General features: G+C 52.8%; 7 protein-coding genes across 7 annotated transcripts; 4 read left to right on the top strand and 3 right to left on the bottom strand.

Annotated features, from left to right (window-relative positions):
* Positions 1 to 543: 543 nt before the first annotated feature.
* AYO21_01776 (hypothetical protein) lies at positions 544 to 2,723 on the bottom strand (the record flags this gene model as incomplete). Its single annotated transcript, XM_022651758.1, has 6 exons — positions 544 to 950; positions 1,045 to 1,416; positions 1,489 to 1,605; positions 1,680 to 1,928; positions 1,999 to 2,397; positions 2,468 to 2,723. The coding sequence occupies 6 exons, from the start codon at positions 2,721 to 2,723 to the stop codon at positions 544 to 546; spliced, it is 1,800 nt and encodes a 599-aa protein (XP_022515876.1).
* A 662-nt stretch (positions 2,724 to 3,385) lies between these two features.
* AYO21_01775 (hypothetical protein) lies at positions 3,386 to 4,502 on the top strand (the record flags this gene model as incomplete). Its single annotated transcript, XM_022651757.1, has 5 exons — positions 3,386 to 3,419; positions 3,474 to 3,680; positions 3,743 to 3,756; positions 3,809 to 4,048; positions 4,125 to 4,502. 5 exons carry the CDS (start codon positions 3,386 to 3,388, stop codon positions 4,500 to 4,502), a joined length of 873 nt encoding a protein of 290 aa, XP_022515875.1.
* Positions 4,503 to 5,167: 665 nt separating this feature from the next.
* AYO21_01774 (hypothetical protein) lies at positions 5,168 to 7,383 on the top strand (the record flags this gene model as incomplete). The annotated part of the gene is made up of 9 exons (XM_022651756.1): positions 5,168 to 5,346; positions 5,411 to 5,466; positions 5,522 to 5,584; positions 5,651 to 5,964; positions 6,017 to 6,038; positions 6,108 to 6,634; positions 6,687 to 6,878; positions 6,933 to 7,084; positions 7,137 to 7,383. 9 exons carry the CDS (start codon positions 5,168 to 5,170, stop codon positions 7,381 to 7,383), a joined length of 1,752 nt encoding a protein of 583 aa, XP_022515874.1.
* An 888-nt stretch (positions 7,384 to 8,271) lies between these two features.
* AYO21_01773 (hypothetical protein) lies at positions 8,272 to 10,899 on the top strand (the record flags this gene model as incomplete). Its single annotated transcript, XM_022651755.1, has 8 exons — positions 8,272 to 8,311; positions 8,418 to 8,747; positions 8,813 to 9,117; positions 9,182 to 9,280; positions 9,332 to 9,948; positions 10,006 to 10,188; positions 10,245 to 10,670; positions 10,752 to 10,899. The coding sequence occupies 8 exons, from the start codon at positions 8,272 to 8,274 to the stop codon at positions 10,897 to 10,899; spliced, it is 2,148 nt and encodes a 715-aa protein (XP_022515873.1).
* A 572-nt stretch (positions 10,900 to 11,471) lies between these two features.
* Positions 11,472 to 13,595, top strand: AYO21_01772 (hypothetical protein; the record flags this gene model as incomplete). The annotated part of the gene is made up of 8 exons (XM_022651754.1): positions 11,472 to 11,501; positions 11,558 to 11,866; positions 11,918 to 12,236; positions 12,308 to 12,564; positions 12,620 to 12,779; positions 12,860 to 12,986; positions 13,068 to 13,296; positions 13,422 to 13,595. 8 exons carry the CDS (start codon positions 11,472 to 11,474, stop codon positions 13,593 to 13,595), a joined length of 1,605 nt encoding a protein of 534 aa, XP_022515872.1.
* Positions 13,596 to 14,198: 603 nt separating this feature from the next.
* On the bottom strand, positions 14,199 to 15,281 carry AYO21_01771 (hypothetical protein; the record flags this gene model as incomplete). Its single annotated transcript, XM_022651753.1, has 3 exons — positions 14,199 to 14,611; positions 14,674 to 14,867; positions 14,944 to 15,281. 3 exons carry the CDS (start codon positions 15,279 to 15,281, stop codon positions 14,199 to 14,201), a joined length of 945 nt encoding a protein of 314 aa, XP_022515871.1.
* A 460-nt stretch (positions 15,282 to 15,741) lies between these two features.
* Positions 15,742 to 17,771, bottom strand: AYO21_01770 (hypothetical protein; the record flags this gene model as incomplete). Its single annotated transcript, XM_022651752.1, has 2 exons — positions 15,742 to 17,335; positions 17,392 to 17,771. 2 exons carry the CDS (start codon positions 17,769 to 17,771, stop codon positions 15,742 to 15,744), a joined length of 1,974 nt encoding a protein of 657 aa, XP_022515870.1.
* Between the last annotated feature and the right edge of the window lie 366 nt (positions 17,772 to 18,137).

The following is an 18,137-nucleotide window of genomic DNA, read 5'->3' as shown; positions in this document are numbered from 1 at the left end:
GCGATCGACGATCTCCACGTGGCATTCTGCTGCAGTTGGGATGAGAATGAGGATATCATCCCGCCAAAATGTGACAATGTTACGGAGTGGGATTGAATCCTCACAAGCCTTTAATTAGATACTCTACATAAGCCAAGAGGGGGGGGGGTTCCACATCCTTCCTGAACGGGACGATTCAGCCTTGCCTTCCCATCCCCCATAATAAGTCCTAGTGCCAGCATCACTGTCCATTATTAGGCCGCGGCAGTGACTATCTACTTGAATTGGTGGGCTCGGAATTGAAGAGACTCGGGGATGGATCGATACGAGAAACAGAAGCGATCATCAAGGTTTGCTCTCCACCCAAAAGCTGGCTGAGCCCAGGGGGGGATTTTAGGCCACATTGTTACTAAGATCAGACTTCCGCCCAAGATGATTTTCCGACGACTTCCTTGAATGCCTGCACGACTCTGCAATTTAGAATCTCTCCAACATGTCTGTAACGTCTGGAAAATCTGGCAACGTCGTCCTCATTGGACACACCACCACCCTCAGCAGCCCCCGTCACGCCTTGGTCTCGGTGACAGAAGTCGCATTCTTCTCCTTTTTGCCGCCGAATTTGCCCAAGCCACTCGCTTCCAGCCGGCGCACGACTTCGTGCGTCATTTTGTCGTCAACGTTGGGGACGAAAAGGGCCGCGATGATGGCGCAGCCGCCAAATGCGATGCTGGCCAGGAACACCATAGCGAAGGACTTGGAGTACGCATCCTTGAGTGCCGTTGCTGCCGTGGCAATGATCGACGGCGTCACGCCTGGGATCTTGCTCATCGCGGCTGCGTTGCCAGCTGTGAGGGCGCCGACGAAGGATTCCACCGAAGACACGGGGAGGCCTGCTTGGACAATGGTAGGGACGACGTCCCCGGAGATATGTCCCGACAGCTTGTTGTTGAGAATGGATGTGAAAATGGCAGCTGTAGGCTCGGCGTATTAGTATCAATCACTCTTTCTGCGGAGGAGACGAGTGTATAGAAGTACGTCACACAAAAGTGTTGATGGAAGACTCACTTGACACGACAGCACCAATTGTCCTGACGCTGCCGAAAATGCCTCCGGCAGCACCCAACTCCTTTTGGTCGTCGATCACAATGGTCACCAGACCACATGCATAACCTTCAAGGATACCGACCATACAAGCCCCGAGACAGGACAAGGCAGTCGCTATGGCCTTGTCCTCGCCAGCGCCGGCAACGCCGCCATTAAAGGCAGTCATGGCGACACAAGAAGCCACGAGCTTCCACTTCATGCGCCCACCTACCACGGCCGTCGCGGTCCCGATCAATTGGCCAGCAATTGTGCCCGCGGTGACAGTGCACGAGAGAATACCGCCGTAGACAATATCATTCGTAAACAAGACAGCCACCATTTGAGGATAAATGGCTTTTGATACGCGAGTTAGCAAATGCGAAGATCAAGCGAGGCATTCGAAGCCGTCAGAGCACTTCGGCTTACCGCTGATTGAAAAGTACATCATGCCTCCCACGGTCGTCACTACGATGAGGGCCGAGTAGTCCTTGTTTCTGAACAGATGCATCGGAACAATAGGTCGACGCAAGGGCATGTAAATCTCTATGTTTCTGGTTAGCATGGGGCTGCCTCCACCCATGTACGAAAATCAGAAAGAGGGTCAAAGGCAGACGAACCATAGAGTACAAAGGCAATGACCAGGACAGCTCCGATCACAAGGGTGCTGAGCACGTGTGCCGACTTCCATGGGTACTGGACGACTCCCCAGGACAGACCCATGATGAACAGGAGCATGCCAGCCGTAAAGAGGAAGATGCCGACGTAGTCGATCTCCTTGAGTTCCTGCAGCTTGGACCGGTTTCGATGCAAGTGCTCAAAGTCCGGTGGGTGGTAGAAGATGGTCCAGAGGAGCACATTGACAAAATCTGGCCAGAAGAGACAAGTTAGACATCGCTTTTTGAAAGGGGGGTTTCTGAGGAGGCGCATTTCCCATACTTAGAATGGTCATCATGTAGTAATCCCATCTCCAGCTCTGTGCGGTGTGGACGATAAAAAGACGTGACCATATCGGGCCGAATGCGAGAATGGGAATTCCCAAGAGGTAGACGCCAAACAAGGCGTAGAACCGATGGCGGACAGGGACCAGTTCGGAGACGACGTAGTTGAATGAAGATTGCGCCGCCGCAGCGAGGCCGATCAACACGTTTGCCCCAATCAACTGATTGACGGACTGGGCTCTGGAGGCCACGATGCAGCCGACAGTCGCCAACACGGCCGAAGCGATGAAGAAATAGCGACGTCCAAAGATGTCAGAGAGGCGGCCCACGAGGGTGAAGCCGATGCCCGTGCAGAGAGTCCACACGAGAGCAACCCAGTTGATGTCTTGGGTGGGACCTATACAACCATGTTGTCAGAACCCGTACCAGTTGATTCCTAGAAGTGGATGTGATATAGTCTGACGCACCCAAGTCGGCGTTGATATAAGACAGAGACGTTGCTGGCATGGTCCAACCACCGTAGGCCCCCATGAGGGAGAGCGCGATGGCGCAGTAGGTTCCGATGAAGTTGATCTCGCCATAGGGATTCTCAGTCGTAATGATCATGATATCTTCAGGTTTGGCCAGGTCGTCGATGCTCAGCTCCTCGACTTGGGAGACCGAGGCATGCTCGATCGCCGCATCCTCCTTTGAGGAAGGGACCTGCTCAATTGCGGCAGCCATATTTTTTCTCCAAATTCCTGGTCCTGACTATTGCAAGGAAAACAAAGCTGCTTGCGGTCACGACTTTGACTGTCACACCACAGTTGGATAGATAGACCTGGTGTCTCACATGTAGCATCTATAAGTCACGATCCCAGCCGGTGGGCCGAAGGATAAACGGTACCAGCCCCGTGGGAACCCCAGGACAACTCCAGACTCGGAAGTCTGGAACCCGCAGATATTGGTGCGCTTTGACCCTGAGCCGGGTGTTTGGCGAAGAGTGGCTGAACCCACCCAGCCTTGAGGCGTGTGTCCAGAGCTGGCGGCTGAGGGACCGCCTGTTTGAAATCATCATAAAATGCGGCCAGGGGGGGATTTGACGCTGGATAAAGCGTCTGAGTCACGCGAGAGACGTTTTCCGACTAATATCAACATGTTGCGGCAATCAGGATACCGAATTAGCCGGCTTCCGGCTACCCCCTGTCCACAAGGCTGCGGCCGTTTAGATGGGCCAGGCAGCTAGGACAAATCACTCACAGAATACCTATTGACCACGCAAACATCTGGCTTTTCAGTCTTGCTTGGCGGCGCATAGATTAGCAGTGCCTGTTACACACCGACTCCCCGGGATTCGGCCCTAGCTTGTGTCGACAAGAGCTACTAGGTGGGAGTATACACTCGAAATGCCTGCCAAAGTCGCCATAGTCACGGGAGGAGGTGAAGTGTCCTGTCAATGCATGGTGTTTCCGCCACTCTAATATCTGTCCAAAGCCTCGGGAATTGGTCTGGCCGTCGTCGAGTATCTTGTCAATGCAGACTGGAGTGTTACAATCGTCGACTTGAATACAACCACTGGAGCGCAGATTGCCGAAAGATTTGGGGACCGCGTGCTCTTTGTTCGGGGTAACGTTGCCGTCTACAATGATCAGGTTAACGCGTTTGCCTTGACCGAGGAGAGATGGGGTCAAGTCGACTTTGGTATGCACCCTGTTCTGGATCGCGCGCATACATCCAAGACTAACGTTGCCCGGCGACTGCAGTGTTTGCCAATGCGGTACGTATGTTCGACGCAAAGCCCGTCTGCGGGTCACTGACAATTCGAGAAGGGCATCGTGGATAGACTCGACTTCTGTCGTCCTGCAAAGGACTTTGACCGTGGTGCCCCCCAAGAACCAGACTCCCTGGTCATCGATGTCGACCTCAAGGGCGTCATCTGGTCGTCGTATCTCGCGTTGCATTTTTTCCGGAAAAACCCTCAGAAAGGAGGAAAGCTGGTCATGACGTCGAGCTCAGCAGGGCTTTACTCGGCGCCAGATGTTTCCCTTTACTCGGCGGCCAAGTATGGCGTAAGTACCAGCCCAGCCACTGGACCTCTGTCATCACTTACGGGTAGCTGTGACTGATGCGGAGGACGAGGTATAGGTTGTGGGCCTTGCTCGGTCCCTTGGGCAGAGACTCAAGGATGACGGCGAGCCCATCACCATCAATGCCATTTGCCCAGGTGCGGTGCCCACGGCCATCTTCAGCAAGGAGTTGGCAGATGCACTCCCAAGCGAGGTTATTACGCCGACGTCGACGATCGTTGAGGCTATTAAATATATCCTGCAAGACGCGACGGTGACTGGACAGGCCATTGAGTGCAGCGGAAGGGAGTTCTCGGCCAGGCCAGTTCTTCCGTACTTGAATGAAGCGGCTGAATTCACGTCTGGTGGCAAGTACAAGGAGCTGATCAGTGCAGGGGATGGGTTGATGGAGTATAGCATCAGGAAAGCTGCAGGGACCAATGGCTCGGTATCATAGATGGTGGGAAGGACTGTAGCATTGTAGCCGGGATCATATTGACAGACCTACCTACGATCCTGCCGTATATCTAAAAGCCCACCTAAATAGAAAATCGCTGTCCGAGGACAAGAGTTGGGTTTCAGATATACATCGAGATGATCAATTCGACGAAGCAATAGATGTGGACTAACAGGGGTCCAGAAAGATATGAGCTTTTGACCTCTGCAAAACACTTCGTTCTGTCTGCAAAACACCTCTCTCGAACCAAATTCAGCCGTCCATCGAGAAACAAATCTTGACCGAGGTAATTTCGGCAACAATACAGAAAAAATACCGCTACAGCTCGAGCAGCTCGAGTCATGTAAGTCAATCTTGAACCTTGACTGCGTCCAATCACCACGAAGCCTCCCGCTCTGGAGCCAAAGTATCGGGAAATGTGGGGGAATGAACGGGGTCTTGCGGAGGTGGCGAGAGGTCTTGCATGATGGTCCAAGATCGGGCTTCGTTTTCGTCACAACCACGCGCCTGACCTCGGTAAGTGAATGAGGTCTGACTCCCAAGACTTATATAGCGGGGTGGGTGGGCGAAGCAGCTTTTCGCGCGGAAGCATCTTCTCAGCAGCTGTTTGCGGTGTTGATATCGATAAACGCTATCGACTGGAAAAAGACTGTTACTCGCCAAAGATGGGTTCGCTGGGCACTTACCAGGTGCCAGAATGGTACCATTCAGAGGTCCTTCGACCCATCAAAGTGATATGCATCGGTGCGGGAATTTCAGGACTATGTCTCGCATACAAGATGATGACGCTGCTGGATTCGTTCGAGCTGACAATATATGAGAAGAACGACGACGTCGGTGGAACGTAAGAAAAGAAACTTGTGCTGAGGTGCAATTTTGGGAGGATCACAATGTTGACTTCGAGCCAGGTGGTTAGAAAATAGATATCCAGGGTGTGCCTGTGACATACCTGCTCATATCTATAGTAAGTTTTTAAGAGCGAGGTCGACGGGGGGAGAAGCTAATCAATCTCTTCAAAGCGTTTACCTTCGATCCCAAGCCGGATTGGTCCGAGTATTATGCTGGCTCCAAAGAAATCCATGGTTATTGCAGAGGTCAATCTGTCGCTGATGATTGGGAATCCCCTTTTTCTGACATTAATCGTGTAGGATTTTACGAGAAGCACAATATCGCCCAGTTTACCAAGCTTTCTCATGTTGTCAAGGAAGCCGTTTGGGACGAGAACACGTCGAAATGGCGATTGGAAATCGAGGACCGCACCTCGACCCCCTCGAGGATCTTCAGGGATGAATGCGACGTCCTCATAAACGGAGCCGGGTTCCTGAACAAATGGAGCTGGCCCAACATTCCCGGTATCGAGACGTTCCAAAAGCCAAAGCTGCACTCGGCGAGATGGGACGCCAGTTTGGATTTGAAGAACAAAACTGTTGGACTCATTGGGAATGGCTCTAGTGGGATCCAGGTAAGAAGACAAAACTTGCAGAACGTGAAGTTGTGGCTCACAGGGTCAACAGATTCTTCCCCAGATCGCAAAAGGTTGGTTCTTGGACTGCATCTACTGAGGGGAAAGTCGACCAAGGAGCCGCGACTAACATGTCCTTCCAGATGTGGCCAAGTTGAAAGTATTCATGCGCTCACCTACCTGGATATCGCCCGCGTTGGGCGGCTCCGTTGCTCTTCAGTTCCAGGATGAGCATGGAGGTGAACACGAAAGCACAAGTGATGCGAACCCCGGGTCGACAAAGGGTAACAAGCACGAACAGTTTACCTTTACAGAAGAAGAGAAGGAGCAGTTCCGGGCGGATCCCCAGGCCCATCTTCAGTTCCGTCGTCGAATAGAAGCAGAAATGAACGTTCTTACGGACATGTTCATCAACGGAAGTTCGACACAGCAACAAATGCATAAGTTCATGGTCCAGCAAATGAAAGACCGGATGGGCCCGGGCAATGAGGAGCTGAAGGCTAAGATAATCCCACAATGGGCACCGGGATGCCGAAGGATCACACCTGGGGATGGCTACCTTGAGACGCTCGTCCAGCCTCATGTCGAGCCAATTTTCGGCGAGATCCATCGACTTACCGAGACTGCGGTGCAGATGGTTGACGGAACCTTGCACGATGTTGATGTCTTGGTTAGTCTTGCGATGTGTGTTCTACACTTTGACCAAGTTCTAACTCACTTAGGTTTGCGCCACGGGTTTTGATACATCCTTCATTCCACCCTTCCCAGTCATCGGACGCGGAGGTGTCTCGATGGAAACCGCATGGAAGAACATACCCGATGCATATCTTGGGATTGCCGCTCCCGGCTTCCCGAACTACTTCATGACAACCGGCCCACAAGGGCCCTTGGGGAACGGAACCATTCTCCCTGCTGTAAGTTTGGCGCATACTTTCTGTTTGATCCGGGCTGACCAAACTCCCGTCTAGATCGAGACAGCATGCGAATATTTCATCACCGTAATGAAGAAGATGCAGGAAGAGAAGATTAGATCCGTGGAGCCAAAGCGTCGGGCCACCGATCAATTTCATGAACACATGAGCGCATTCCACAAAAAAACAGTGTGGGGATTGCCATGCCGGTAAGCATCTCCCTCGTTCACGATCTTGAGCAATATTAAATGTCACCCACAGGTCATGGTACAAGAACGGCACCGTCGACGGCGAACCTCAATTGTGGTGTGGAAGCGCCCTGACTTATGTCAAGACAATCAAAGTCCCACGCTTTGAAGACTACGAGTTCGAATATGAGAACAGCAATCAGTGGGCGTTCCTGGGCAATGGAAAAATCAAGGCATTTTATGAGCAGGTTGATGGAAAGCCGAACATCGACGGACTTGCACCTTATATACGCAACGAAGACTCCCCCTGGATTATCTAGCCTCTGGGCTAAGATAAATACGACAACTTTGGATGTATATAGTATCGGCTCATGCTGAGTCTCTTTCATGACCTCAAACGAGGGAACCGTTTCACAAAACAAAGTATACCTTTTGCCAGTGTGCTGCGAAATTACTCATTGCTGCTCCTATGATATAAAGCTATCAAGCAGTCAAGCAGGCGAGAGAGCTCTGATTTCGATGCCAGAGTTCCAAGTGAGCTGGTCACACCATTCTCTTGTCTCCGTTGTGCAGACCCATCGGCTCAGTTTATTTACAAGTAGTGGGCACAAACCCACTTGTTTGTGGAGTGGAATGTTGTTATTGGCTGCACCTTTTCGCCCAAAGTCTAGGGATATCGGTCTGAAGGCTGAGACGCGACCAATCTCATGGACCGAGGGTAACTCGTGTGCAGGGGGGCGGGGGCGGGGGGGGGAAGCCTTATCTCGTGAAGACCGCAACAAAGGATACTGGTCATTGGCCGCCGCGGGTGTCACCTGCCGGGCTTTTACAAGTTACAAGTAGGTTAATAGCAAACATGCCGACTCTCTTATTCTCGGCGAGGGTTCTGGCCAGCGGCGCTCCGGGTGCGGGGTTCGCGATCCGAGGGCCGGCCAAGGCTGTGTGCTCCAAGGGGGGAGACTTTAAACAGGCTTGACAGGCCCCTCTGGGCAGCCGACGCGCGCTTGAGTAGCCGTCGGGTTGGAAATTTTACCGTCACTCAACAGCAGCGACTGTGTGCCAAAACATGACGCCCAAGTCTCCCGGCAGCAGAGCACCAGACCAACGTACACGGAAACGGGCTTCAGTAGCCTGCGAGCAGTGTCATGCTCGCAAGGTCAGATGTAACGTCATTCAATGTGGTCCTCCGTGCTGGAATTGCCGACAAGATGGATGTGATTGCACAGTGGCATCCCGAAAGAAACCAAGGTGGGTGTCTCGCATTGCACCGTTGTTGTGGTTTAGAAGTCTGCACCCCATTATCGGCGCACTGACATGGACGTGTGAAAAAGACAATATAAAACGAGAAGACGAGCACGCGGTAGTGGCGTTGAGCCTGGCGACAGCGAGCCTTCTGCCGGACTGGTAACGCGTCCATCTGATGATGCTCAGCCCGCGCCGTCCGAAGCGACCTCGGGCGAATCCAGCGAGAGAAATGTCCAGGTCGACTCGTCTCTCGGTTTGCCCGCACGTGGTACATCGGACTTCGTCAGATCTCGACCTGCCACGAATGGCTGTGACGTTGTCGAGTTTCAAGACGACACCTTGAACTTGTCCGATATCGATGAAGGTGACAACCCCGGAGGCTATAGCGATGCTATGAATGGCAGCCCAGACAAAGATTCCACCGCGCCGTTCTACGCAGGTATGTGCACCAGCGCAAAAGTTTCTAGTGATGCGAGCTTGGTACTCATCGCCTTCGTCGCGCAGGGGAAACTAATGTCTTGACCTTTGTTATGGACGTTTGCCAAACCGAGCGGCCGTCTCACTACTTGGTTCCTCGAATTGCCGTGCAGACCGTGTGTCAAGAAGACCTTACCTTGCTGCGAACAAAAGGGGCGTTCACGCTGCCTGATCAGAGCGTGTGCGACGAGCTTATTCGACACTATTTTCGATATGTCCACCCTTTCTTGCCAATCTTGGACGCCAATCGCTTCCTGGTCCGCTACCAGGAGCATGGATTACAGCAGCTCAATCTGTTGCTCTTGTGGAGCGTGTTTTTTGCGGCTTCAAATGTGTGCTATCCCGAGGAGAGATTTGGCCTTTTGACGCGGTGACACCAGCTGACCGTCGTTGCAGTTTGTCAGTCCAGAGCTAGCTCGTAAGGCAGGCTTTCGCTCACGCAAGGCCATGAAGCGGGACATGTACCAGAAGGCCAAGGTCCGAACACTCTACCACGTTTGCATTTTGAATCCCCACAAGGCCGAACACTAATATTGCATTTTCTAGGCATTATACGACGTCGACTATGAGAAAGATAAAATCGTGTTGATACAGTCTGTGATCCTCCTGGCATATTGGTATGTCGATACCGAGGATCGCACGGGCTCCTGGTACTGGATCGGAGTTGCCATCGGGCTTTGCCATTCAGTTGGGTTGCACAGAAATCCAGGACGTCTTCCTCCGTCGGCCTCCAAGTCGAAATACCCGTATCACAGCCTCTGGAGACTGATCTGGTGGTCGTGCTACCTTCGGGAGACTTGGATATCCTTTGGTTTAGGTCGACCGATGAGGATCAATTCGAAGGACACAGACCTTCCAATGCCAACCCCCGAGGACATTCTCCTCGTCAGTGGAGTTGACCGAGACAACAGATTTCGAGAGTATATACCGGCTTCCATGCACGTCCTCGGGCGATGCTGGATCGAGTATCTCCACTTGAGCATCGTCTTATCACGCATTCTCAAAAGCCACTACAGGCCTGGGATGCTCTCGGCGACTACGAGTGAGATTGAAACGAGCCAGCAAAGCTTGCTAGAGTACTTTGAGATGAGAACAGATACGACCGGCATGGACAAGGACACCGATGTACAGCTATTCTCGCTCCAGCTCGATTTGTTCGAAAGGTACTTTGGTGAAAGTTAGTTAGAAGACAAACGACAGAGGTCTGACCATCGCTCTAGGAACGTCTTGATTGCGTTGTATCGGCCTTATATCTTGTCGCCACCGTCTGATTTATCACCCAGCGAGCACAAGGCTTGGAGATCGACCATCATGCCGAGGGTATTGGAAGCAGCATCCAGTGTCAATCTCAGTCTCATCAAATTGAGTCAATTGGGCTACCTGAGTGTTTGCCAATCAGCTTTGTAAAGGCTCTCCCACCGTGCGTCTCACCCTGCCGCTAACCTTTGCTCGTCGTCAGGATCCAAGCAATCTCTCCAACCATGCAAATGCATCTCTACGAGGCTTCCCAGGCGAACCCTTTGTCCCGCCAGGTGGGACTTCAGCAGCTGGACACCTGCATGACCGTCCTACAAGAGCTGCGCAGGACTTATTGGGCAGCCGATTTCTCCATAAGACTCTTTTCCGAAGCAAGATCGAGAATGAGGAATCGAACTAAAAGACTAGGCAACGAGGAAAACTCTACAAAAGTACCGAACGGTTCACTGGGTTCGGCAAATGGCCTCTTGGACGCCAGATCGTCGAGCGGGCCCTATCAAGAATACCAGATATCCCCATCCTCAGATCAGCCATCGGTCGATTTCGGCTTTCCTGACCCCGACCAGGATCTATTTTCCAACTTGGAACTGGACTTTTTCAAGTTTACAACGTGCGAACCGACTCATCAGTATGTGCTCCAAGACTGGACTCAACCCGTCGTTGGTCAGTATAGCCTAGTGATCTTTTGCTGACTTTCATTTACTTCAAGGTTCGACATGGACTGGGATCCCGAGGCGAACTCTTTGTTGGCTTCACAAGATTTTCTTGACTTTGTGGGAAAGAACAACAAGGCGTACACACCGACAGAGACCGACATGTCTCTCGAGAATGCCGAGGAGGATGGCTTAGCTAGATAGCGTGGCGCTTTCAGTCTAGTGATCGAGTGCACATTCTCGCTGATGATACCACCGCGGAAGAGTAGTCTGGTTTCAACTGCTTGTGCTGCTCTAGATCGATTCTCGTCTCTAATTGAACCCAACCGAGGTTGACTTACGAGACGAAGACGCCTGTTTGGACTAGTACGTTTATTAGAGTGTTACTACCGCCTTGACTTCCCTTTAGTCATGACCAAGACGCTGGCTTCGTTTCACGGTATTGTTACCGAGGATGTTTTGGGAGTTACTCGCAGGCCGTTACAGCACGATACACAAAGAGACAGAGCCTCGATTGGCTGACCCACGTTACTGGGACCGTGGAAACATGCGGGGGTTAGTGAATACTGGGATCTGGGGTCCCCAACTGTCAATCAGGAAGAGGGAATCCTCGGTTAGGAAACCATCCTGGTCCTTTGAAAGCTGGACGACTTATATAGTTGTCTGTGCTGCTACTCTTGAGCACGTCCTCCCCTTTGCTGGCTTCATTGCGAATTTCCTCGGACGACTACGATACAACCTTCTTCCAAGCACTGTGAAACCCCAGCAAGTTCAACATGGAGACCTATTCGAACTACAACCTATGGGTATGTCTCTCGCATCGTGACACAATCCCCCCCATCCACTCACGGTCAGATGACAGGTTGTGCTCTTCGCGGCCTTTGGATCTCTGTTCACCGGCTACAGTCTGGCCGTGATTGGAAACACGATAGGCCAGCCGACATTCTACAGCAAAATGAACCTGGTTTCAGTCCCCACGGAACCCGGATACTCGCACACGGCAACCATCATCGGTGCTGCCAATGGCCTCTTCTTTGGCTTTGGCTTCATCGGGTGTCTGGTGTCTGCCTGGTCTCTCGATGCGCTTGGTCGTAGAAGGACATTCCTGCTGGCCTGCCTTATTGGCCTTTTGGGGGGCTCGATTCAGTGCGGTGCCGTCAATCAGGCCATGGTATGTACCCGACGTACGTTGAACGTGCCACACTTTGCTAACGGGCAGCAGTACCTAGTCGGCAGAGCGCTTACGGGCGTACCAACTGGAATGCTCATCGTCGCCATGCCGACATATTTCTCAGAGGTTGCTCCACCTCACTCTCGAGGTTTGATGACAGGTGCACACGGGAGTTTTATCAACGTTGGATACTTCTCGGCCGCGTGGATAGGGTATGTTATGAAGCTGACGTCAAGAAAGATCAACACTGACCGTTTGCTCTTCGTCAGATTCGCTTGCTACTACAAGGCCGACTCTACCTTTGCATGGCGATTCCCAAACGCCGTTCTCCTTCTTTGGGCCCTTATTCTCATAGTCGGCTCTCTGTTCAGTATGCAAGAGAAAGCAATTCCACTCATGTGTGAGATGTCGCTTTGCTGACCACTGGGTCCCTCACTTTAGTCCCTGAGAGCCCTCGATGGCTTGTTCAACGCGGACAAAACGACGCAGCCCTGAAGATCCTTTGTCGCTTGCACCACGATGTTAATGACCCTGAGGATTCCTTTGCACATCGAGAGCTCAACTTGATAGTGCGTCAGCTGCAGGCGGACCGCCGCGCTTACGAAGTTGGAGGGCGATGGCAACTCTTCACAGACAAGTCGTATCGAAGGAGATTATACCTGGCCTTGACGGTCGCAGCGGGCGGTCAGAACGCCGGTGTAGGTAACATAGAGTACTGATGGGCGACTAGGAGCGCTGACAATGAATGAACAGATCCTGGTCATCAACAATTACAACGTTTTGATCTACCAGTCCCTGGGTTTGAAGGGTTCTATGCCTCTTCTCTTGGCCGCAGCTTGGAATACAGTCGGACTCATCGCCAATGTCCTCGGTGCTTTTATATCGGATAGAATCGGGCGCCGCTGGGCCATGGGTAAGATTTTACAAGCCCCAACCCCATTGACTTTCCCCTTTTTCTTGTTGAGGCGTACTTACTAACACTTGTCTTGCCAGTCTACGGATTCGGAGGCACGGTGGCATGCTTCACCGTTGCTACCGGGCTGATCGGAAGCTACAGCAACACTGGATCCAAAGATATGGCCATTGCCGTCACCGTCTTTCTGTTCCTCTATGTGCTCGGGTAAGCGTCTCAATCTTTTCCCGCCAACTAATCTGCGCGCGTGTTTGGTGCTGAACTGGTATTTTCTTCGCCCCACTTTAGGTACGGCACGTTCATCGATCCCAATACCTTCACCGTCGTCTCGGAGATCTTCCCCACCCACATTCGCGGTCAGGCCGTGGGCATCAGCCTCTGCGGTCTCTTCCTCTGCGACACGCTCTGGCTTGAACTCCTGCCCACCGCCCAGGCCGCCATCGGCTGGAAGTACTACCTGGTCTTCATGTGTCTTGGGATCGTCCACACGGTGGTGCAGTACTTTTTCCTTCCCGAGGTAAGAAGCCACCACCCTGCGAATTCGAGTCCGGTGCTTTCTTGTTTTCTTTTTCTTCGGCTCCCCCCCAAAAAAATGCCACAAGCAATCAATTAACTGACGCGCTCCCTTTCCTCGTCATGTAGACGGCAGGTCTTGCGCTCGAAGAAATCGATCAGCTGTTCGGGAAAGAACCGGTCGCTCACCTGGACGACGAGGTCACTGCCACTCCTGTCACGAACCTCGAAACCCCGCCGGCAGAAAAGGATGGCAAGATGGAAGATCACCATGTCGAGACAGTCACAGAGTCCAAGATGTAAAAAGCGTCCGTAAACGGATGAGGGAGACGTCAATCGGCGGGCCTTTGGCGAGGTTAGGAGTCTCTGCCGATTGTACCCGTACAGCTATCGATGAGGTATTATTGACAGGGTATCTAATCTATCCACCTGTTTAGCTTTTTGGCAACTTTCCACGAGTGAAACACATTTGGGGAGCTGTGTATCTAATTTCCGCCCTCCCCAGAAAAAGACAAAACCTTGCCCCCTCGGTTGTTTAATAGTGCCGCGTAAGAGAGTAATCTATCTGATCAACACCTGTGCCCAACGTCAAAAGTACCCTCGGCGAGATGTAGAGGCAAAATGATAAAGTGTGCTGTTGAAACTCGACGACCTACAACTTCCCCAGGACAAACCCGCTTTAGGAAGGTGGGTCGAGGTGGGGCAAAGCCTTGTGCAAGGCGGGGGAAAAAGAGATCGTAGGGTAAACAGAGAGATAACAGTAATGGAGCTAAGATCGCATTGACAAGTCGACCGTTCTGTTGAACTGTGGACTAGTGCTAATGCCTTATAGCCTGATATCATACCGTGGATCCGAGAAATGCCCTCTCTCCATTCCTTACTACTATATCGAGAGAGTCTAGGACCTCAAGACAAGTCCAGCGGCTGCACCGGAGGAACGGGTCCCACGTAAGACTCCCCAAGAGCTCCCTTGGTCTTGCCGCTATCCGCCACGACGACGTGCCCGTTGACGGCAGACGAGAGGTCCGAGCCCAGGAAGACGGCGATATCTGCGATTTCGTCGGGCTGCGCGACGCGGTTGTAGTAATACTGCTGCTGGTCCAGGACGCCCCGCACGTCAATGTACTTCTGGAACACCTCCTTGGCCTCCGACTCGCTCATGACGAGATTGAACTCCTTCTCCTGCTGCGCGAAGGGGGCGTTGACTATCAAGCTCGTCTGGACGGCGCCGGGCGCGACGCCGTTGACGCGGATGTTGCTCGCCGACAGGTTCACGGCGCCCTGCGTGACCAGACCAATCGCTGCGGTCTTTGCGGTTGCTGCTCCCCGTGTCAGATGTGTCTCGGGGCGATGTAAGAAAATCCCTCGCGGGCCAGCTCACAGTATCCAAGGTCCGAGAACAGGCCTGAAACGCCCGCCACCGATGCGGTCACCACGATCGTCCCGGCTGACTGCGGCTTCGCCGGGGATGTGACGGCCATTGCTTGACTCCCGTACTTGATGGCGTAGAACACCGACGTCGCCATGACGTTCATTGCGCGCTCGTAATGACGCGTGGTCAAGTCGTTGATGTTCCTGCAATCGCCCACAGATTGATTAGTCGGCCGGCCATTTTCGCATTTTCAAAGAAAAACATCGGGGAGAAACAGACTTGACGTCGGCAAAGCCCGCATTGGCAAAGTAGAAATCGAAACGGCCGTGTTTCTTGACGATGGACTTCAGCAGCGCCACCGTCTGCTCTTCCGACGCCACGTCGTGCTTCCGTCCTTCGACCGTGCAGGCCGGATTGATCTCCTTGACGGATTTCTCCAGGCTGGAAATGTTCCCCAGATTCAGATCCGTCGCGTAGATGACTTCGGCCCCGGCTTCTGCCAGGCGGAGCACAATCGACCGGCCTATGCCATAGGGTGATCCAGCTCCCGTGACGAGGCCGACGCGCCCTTTGAAAAGTGTCGGGGCTATGGCTTTGGAGCCTCCTTGGGTGGACATGTTGGGGACGCTCACGGTGAATACCACCGGTTATTGGGAGCAGGGAGTGTGTCAGAGATGGCTCGTCAATGGAGTTGGAGGACACAAGGCGTTTTGTACTGTGGCGTGATGGTAGAATAGCGTGTCAATGTATGTATATTTATTTATGTATTTATGTAGGGATGCTCTGTGATTCCTCTTTTCGGTATAACAGTTTTTTCCATCCGTCTAAGAATATCCGGCAGACCAATACCCGGGCACCCAGGCCCGGACAAGGAATCATGAGCTGGATCCGACTATATCTGGACAGAATCTGACTCGGTCCGTATTATTTGTAGCTACACACATTTTTGTATTGCAAATAGAGATAGCTTTCTGGCTACGCAAGAAATTAGGCCCAGGCCTTTTTGGCCTAAACTTGGGGCATGGAGCTGCTATCTGAACCGTATGTCACCCGTAAATTGACGTGTTTCTGTTCCCATTATGCACTCGCAACCTGCACTGTTGTGCTGGTCGGAGGTTGACTCTGAAGGTTCCCATTCGTCGAGCTACTCGATGTGCCGTTTTCGTCGCTTTCATTCTCGTATGTGATCAGCATTCCCTCCATGCGGTCCGCTTCCCTCCACTCGCGGAGCATCTGGTTGAATTTGGGCGCACCGCCACCATAGGGCTGGTTCCTCAAAGTCACCTCGTTCACCACCCCTTCGTCGTTCAGGTAGCCGGGAGTACATTCCTTGAGGAAGTCTCCTCGGGACTTGCCCAGCTCGACCGTCTCCGCCACCCAAGCGGCTTCGGCCTCGACAGACGGCTCAATGCTCTTGATGTGTCGCTTCTTAAACTGCTCCATGAGGTAAATGAGATGTGGCATCATGAAGACCACGTTGTGGGTGAAATTCGGAATGGAGCCAGACTGGAGCGGCGTCAAGGTCATCAAGTTCGGGAAGCCGTGGATAGACCATCCGTGGTAGGTCGATGCGCCGTCTTTCCACTTCTCACTCAATGTCTGGCCACCGCGGCCGACAATCTCGACGCCAAAGCGACCGCAGAAATCGCCGGCAAATTCGAATCCCGTAGCATAGATTATGCAGTCGAGCTCGATCTCTTCTCCATTGGCAACGATGCCGCGCTCTGTCACCCGGTCGATGCCCTTGCCGTCCGTGTGGACCAAGTGGACATTCGGGTTGTTGAACGCTTGCAGGTACTCGTCGTGGAAGCACGGACGCTTGCAAAACTGGTTGTACCAGGGCTTGAGACCTTCTGCGGTCTTGGGGTCCTTCACCAGGCTGTCGACGCGGTGGCGGATCGACTCCATCTTCTTGAAATCAGCAAGTTGCATTTTGACCGCCAGGGCCTGTGGATCATCGGCATCACTTCCAGTCCCGTAGAACCCTGCCAGTGATCGGAGAATGTCGGTCCAACCGTCAGCAACCAGGTCTTCATCAGCGTGGCCGCCGCACACGAGAGTCGCAAAGTTCTCCATGCGATATTTCTGCCAGCCCGCGGTGAGAGACTTGGCCCACTCGGGGTCTGTTGGCCTGTTGCCTCGAACATCGACCGAGGAAGGCGTCCTTTGAAAAACATACAAGTCCTTGGCCCACTCGGCAACGCGTGGGACGATTTGAATTGCCGTTGCTCCAGTGCCAACGATCCCGACGCGTTTATCTCTCAGCTTGGTCAGCTCTGGGTTCTCGGGGGTGCCACCGCTATACGAATAGTCCCATCTGCAGCTGTGGAAGCTCTTTCCTTTGAAGAGCTCGATCCCTGGCACGCCCGGAAACTTGGGGGTGTGAAGTGGCCCAGGCGCCTGGACGACCCAGCGAGCTTCGATCTCATCGTTGCGACTGGTTTCGATCTTCCACGTGGCCGTGGTATCGTTCCAAACCAGTCGTTTGACAACGGTTTGGAATAGCGTGTGATCTTCCAGGCTATACTTGTCGGCGATTGCTCGTGCATGGCGCTGAAGCTCGGGGCCCCGAGCATATTTCTCCGTGGGCATGACACCCATCTCTTCGATCAGTGGCATGTAGATATAAGACTCGATATCGCACTGAGCTCCGGGATATCGATTCCAGTACCTTTTGTAGTGAGTTATTGGGGGCTGTGGATCTAGGAGAGGTACAGTGCAACATACCAGGTGCCCCCGTAATCGCCCCCTTTCTCAATAATACAAAAGTTCGTGATCCCTTGGCCAATGAGACACGCTCCAACTTGAACTCCAGTGAACCCGCCGCCAATGACGACGACATCGTAGAGATGCTTGACGGGTTCCCGAGTAAATCCCGGCTTGACATAGGGGTCGTCGACAAACTTTAGCAAGCTGGCATGCTCTCTGACTAGCTGGTACTGCTCCAGTCCGCCATTCTTGCTTCGCTTCTCCTTCTCAGCGATGTACTTGGCCTTCAGGGCATCAGGGTCGAAATCTAGCGCGATGTTGCTCTTCTGTGCCTGTTCCTTGATCTCTGCGGTTGGTGCCGACAGCGTCTCGTTATTGACCACTCCGACCTCGATCATTGTGATAGATGTGTGATGTGATCTGTGAGGTATACAAAGGAGGAGGAACTATGTCGACGAGAGCTTTTGTAACTTGGTACAAAACGACAAAACGTCTCTCCTTGACAGAACCCCACACGCTGCTTAGATATTCAATACAGGTGGAAAGTTGTCCCCTGAGATACATATGCATCCGGCCCATGTCTGACTCGGGGCTAAATGAACTGCATTTTCCGCATCTCTAAGCCCACTCCCCATTTCTCGGTTTCAATCCGGGGCCGGGTAAGGATTCTGATGTGCCCAGAGAAGAGACTCGCGGATTCACGGCGGGGCCCATCGTATTAGCCGACAGCTTATCCAGTTGGCCCAGCTGGATTGGGTGTCAAA

The sequence above is a fragment of the Fonsecaea monophora genome, assembly GCF_001642475.1.
Source record: "Fonsecaea monophora strain CBS 269.37 chromosome Unknown Scaff7, whole genome shotgun sequence".
Classification (NCBI taxonomy): domain Eukaryota; kingdom Fungi; phylum Ascomycota; class Eurotiomycetes; order Chaetothyriales; family Herpotrichiellaceae; genus Fonsecaea; species Fonsecaea monophora.
Note: the sequence above shows the minus strand (reverse complement) of the source record. Positions and strands in the feature narration are given on the sequence as shown.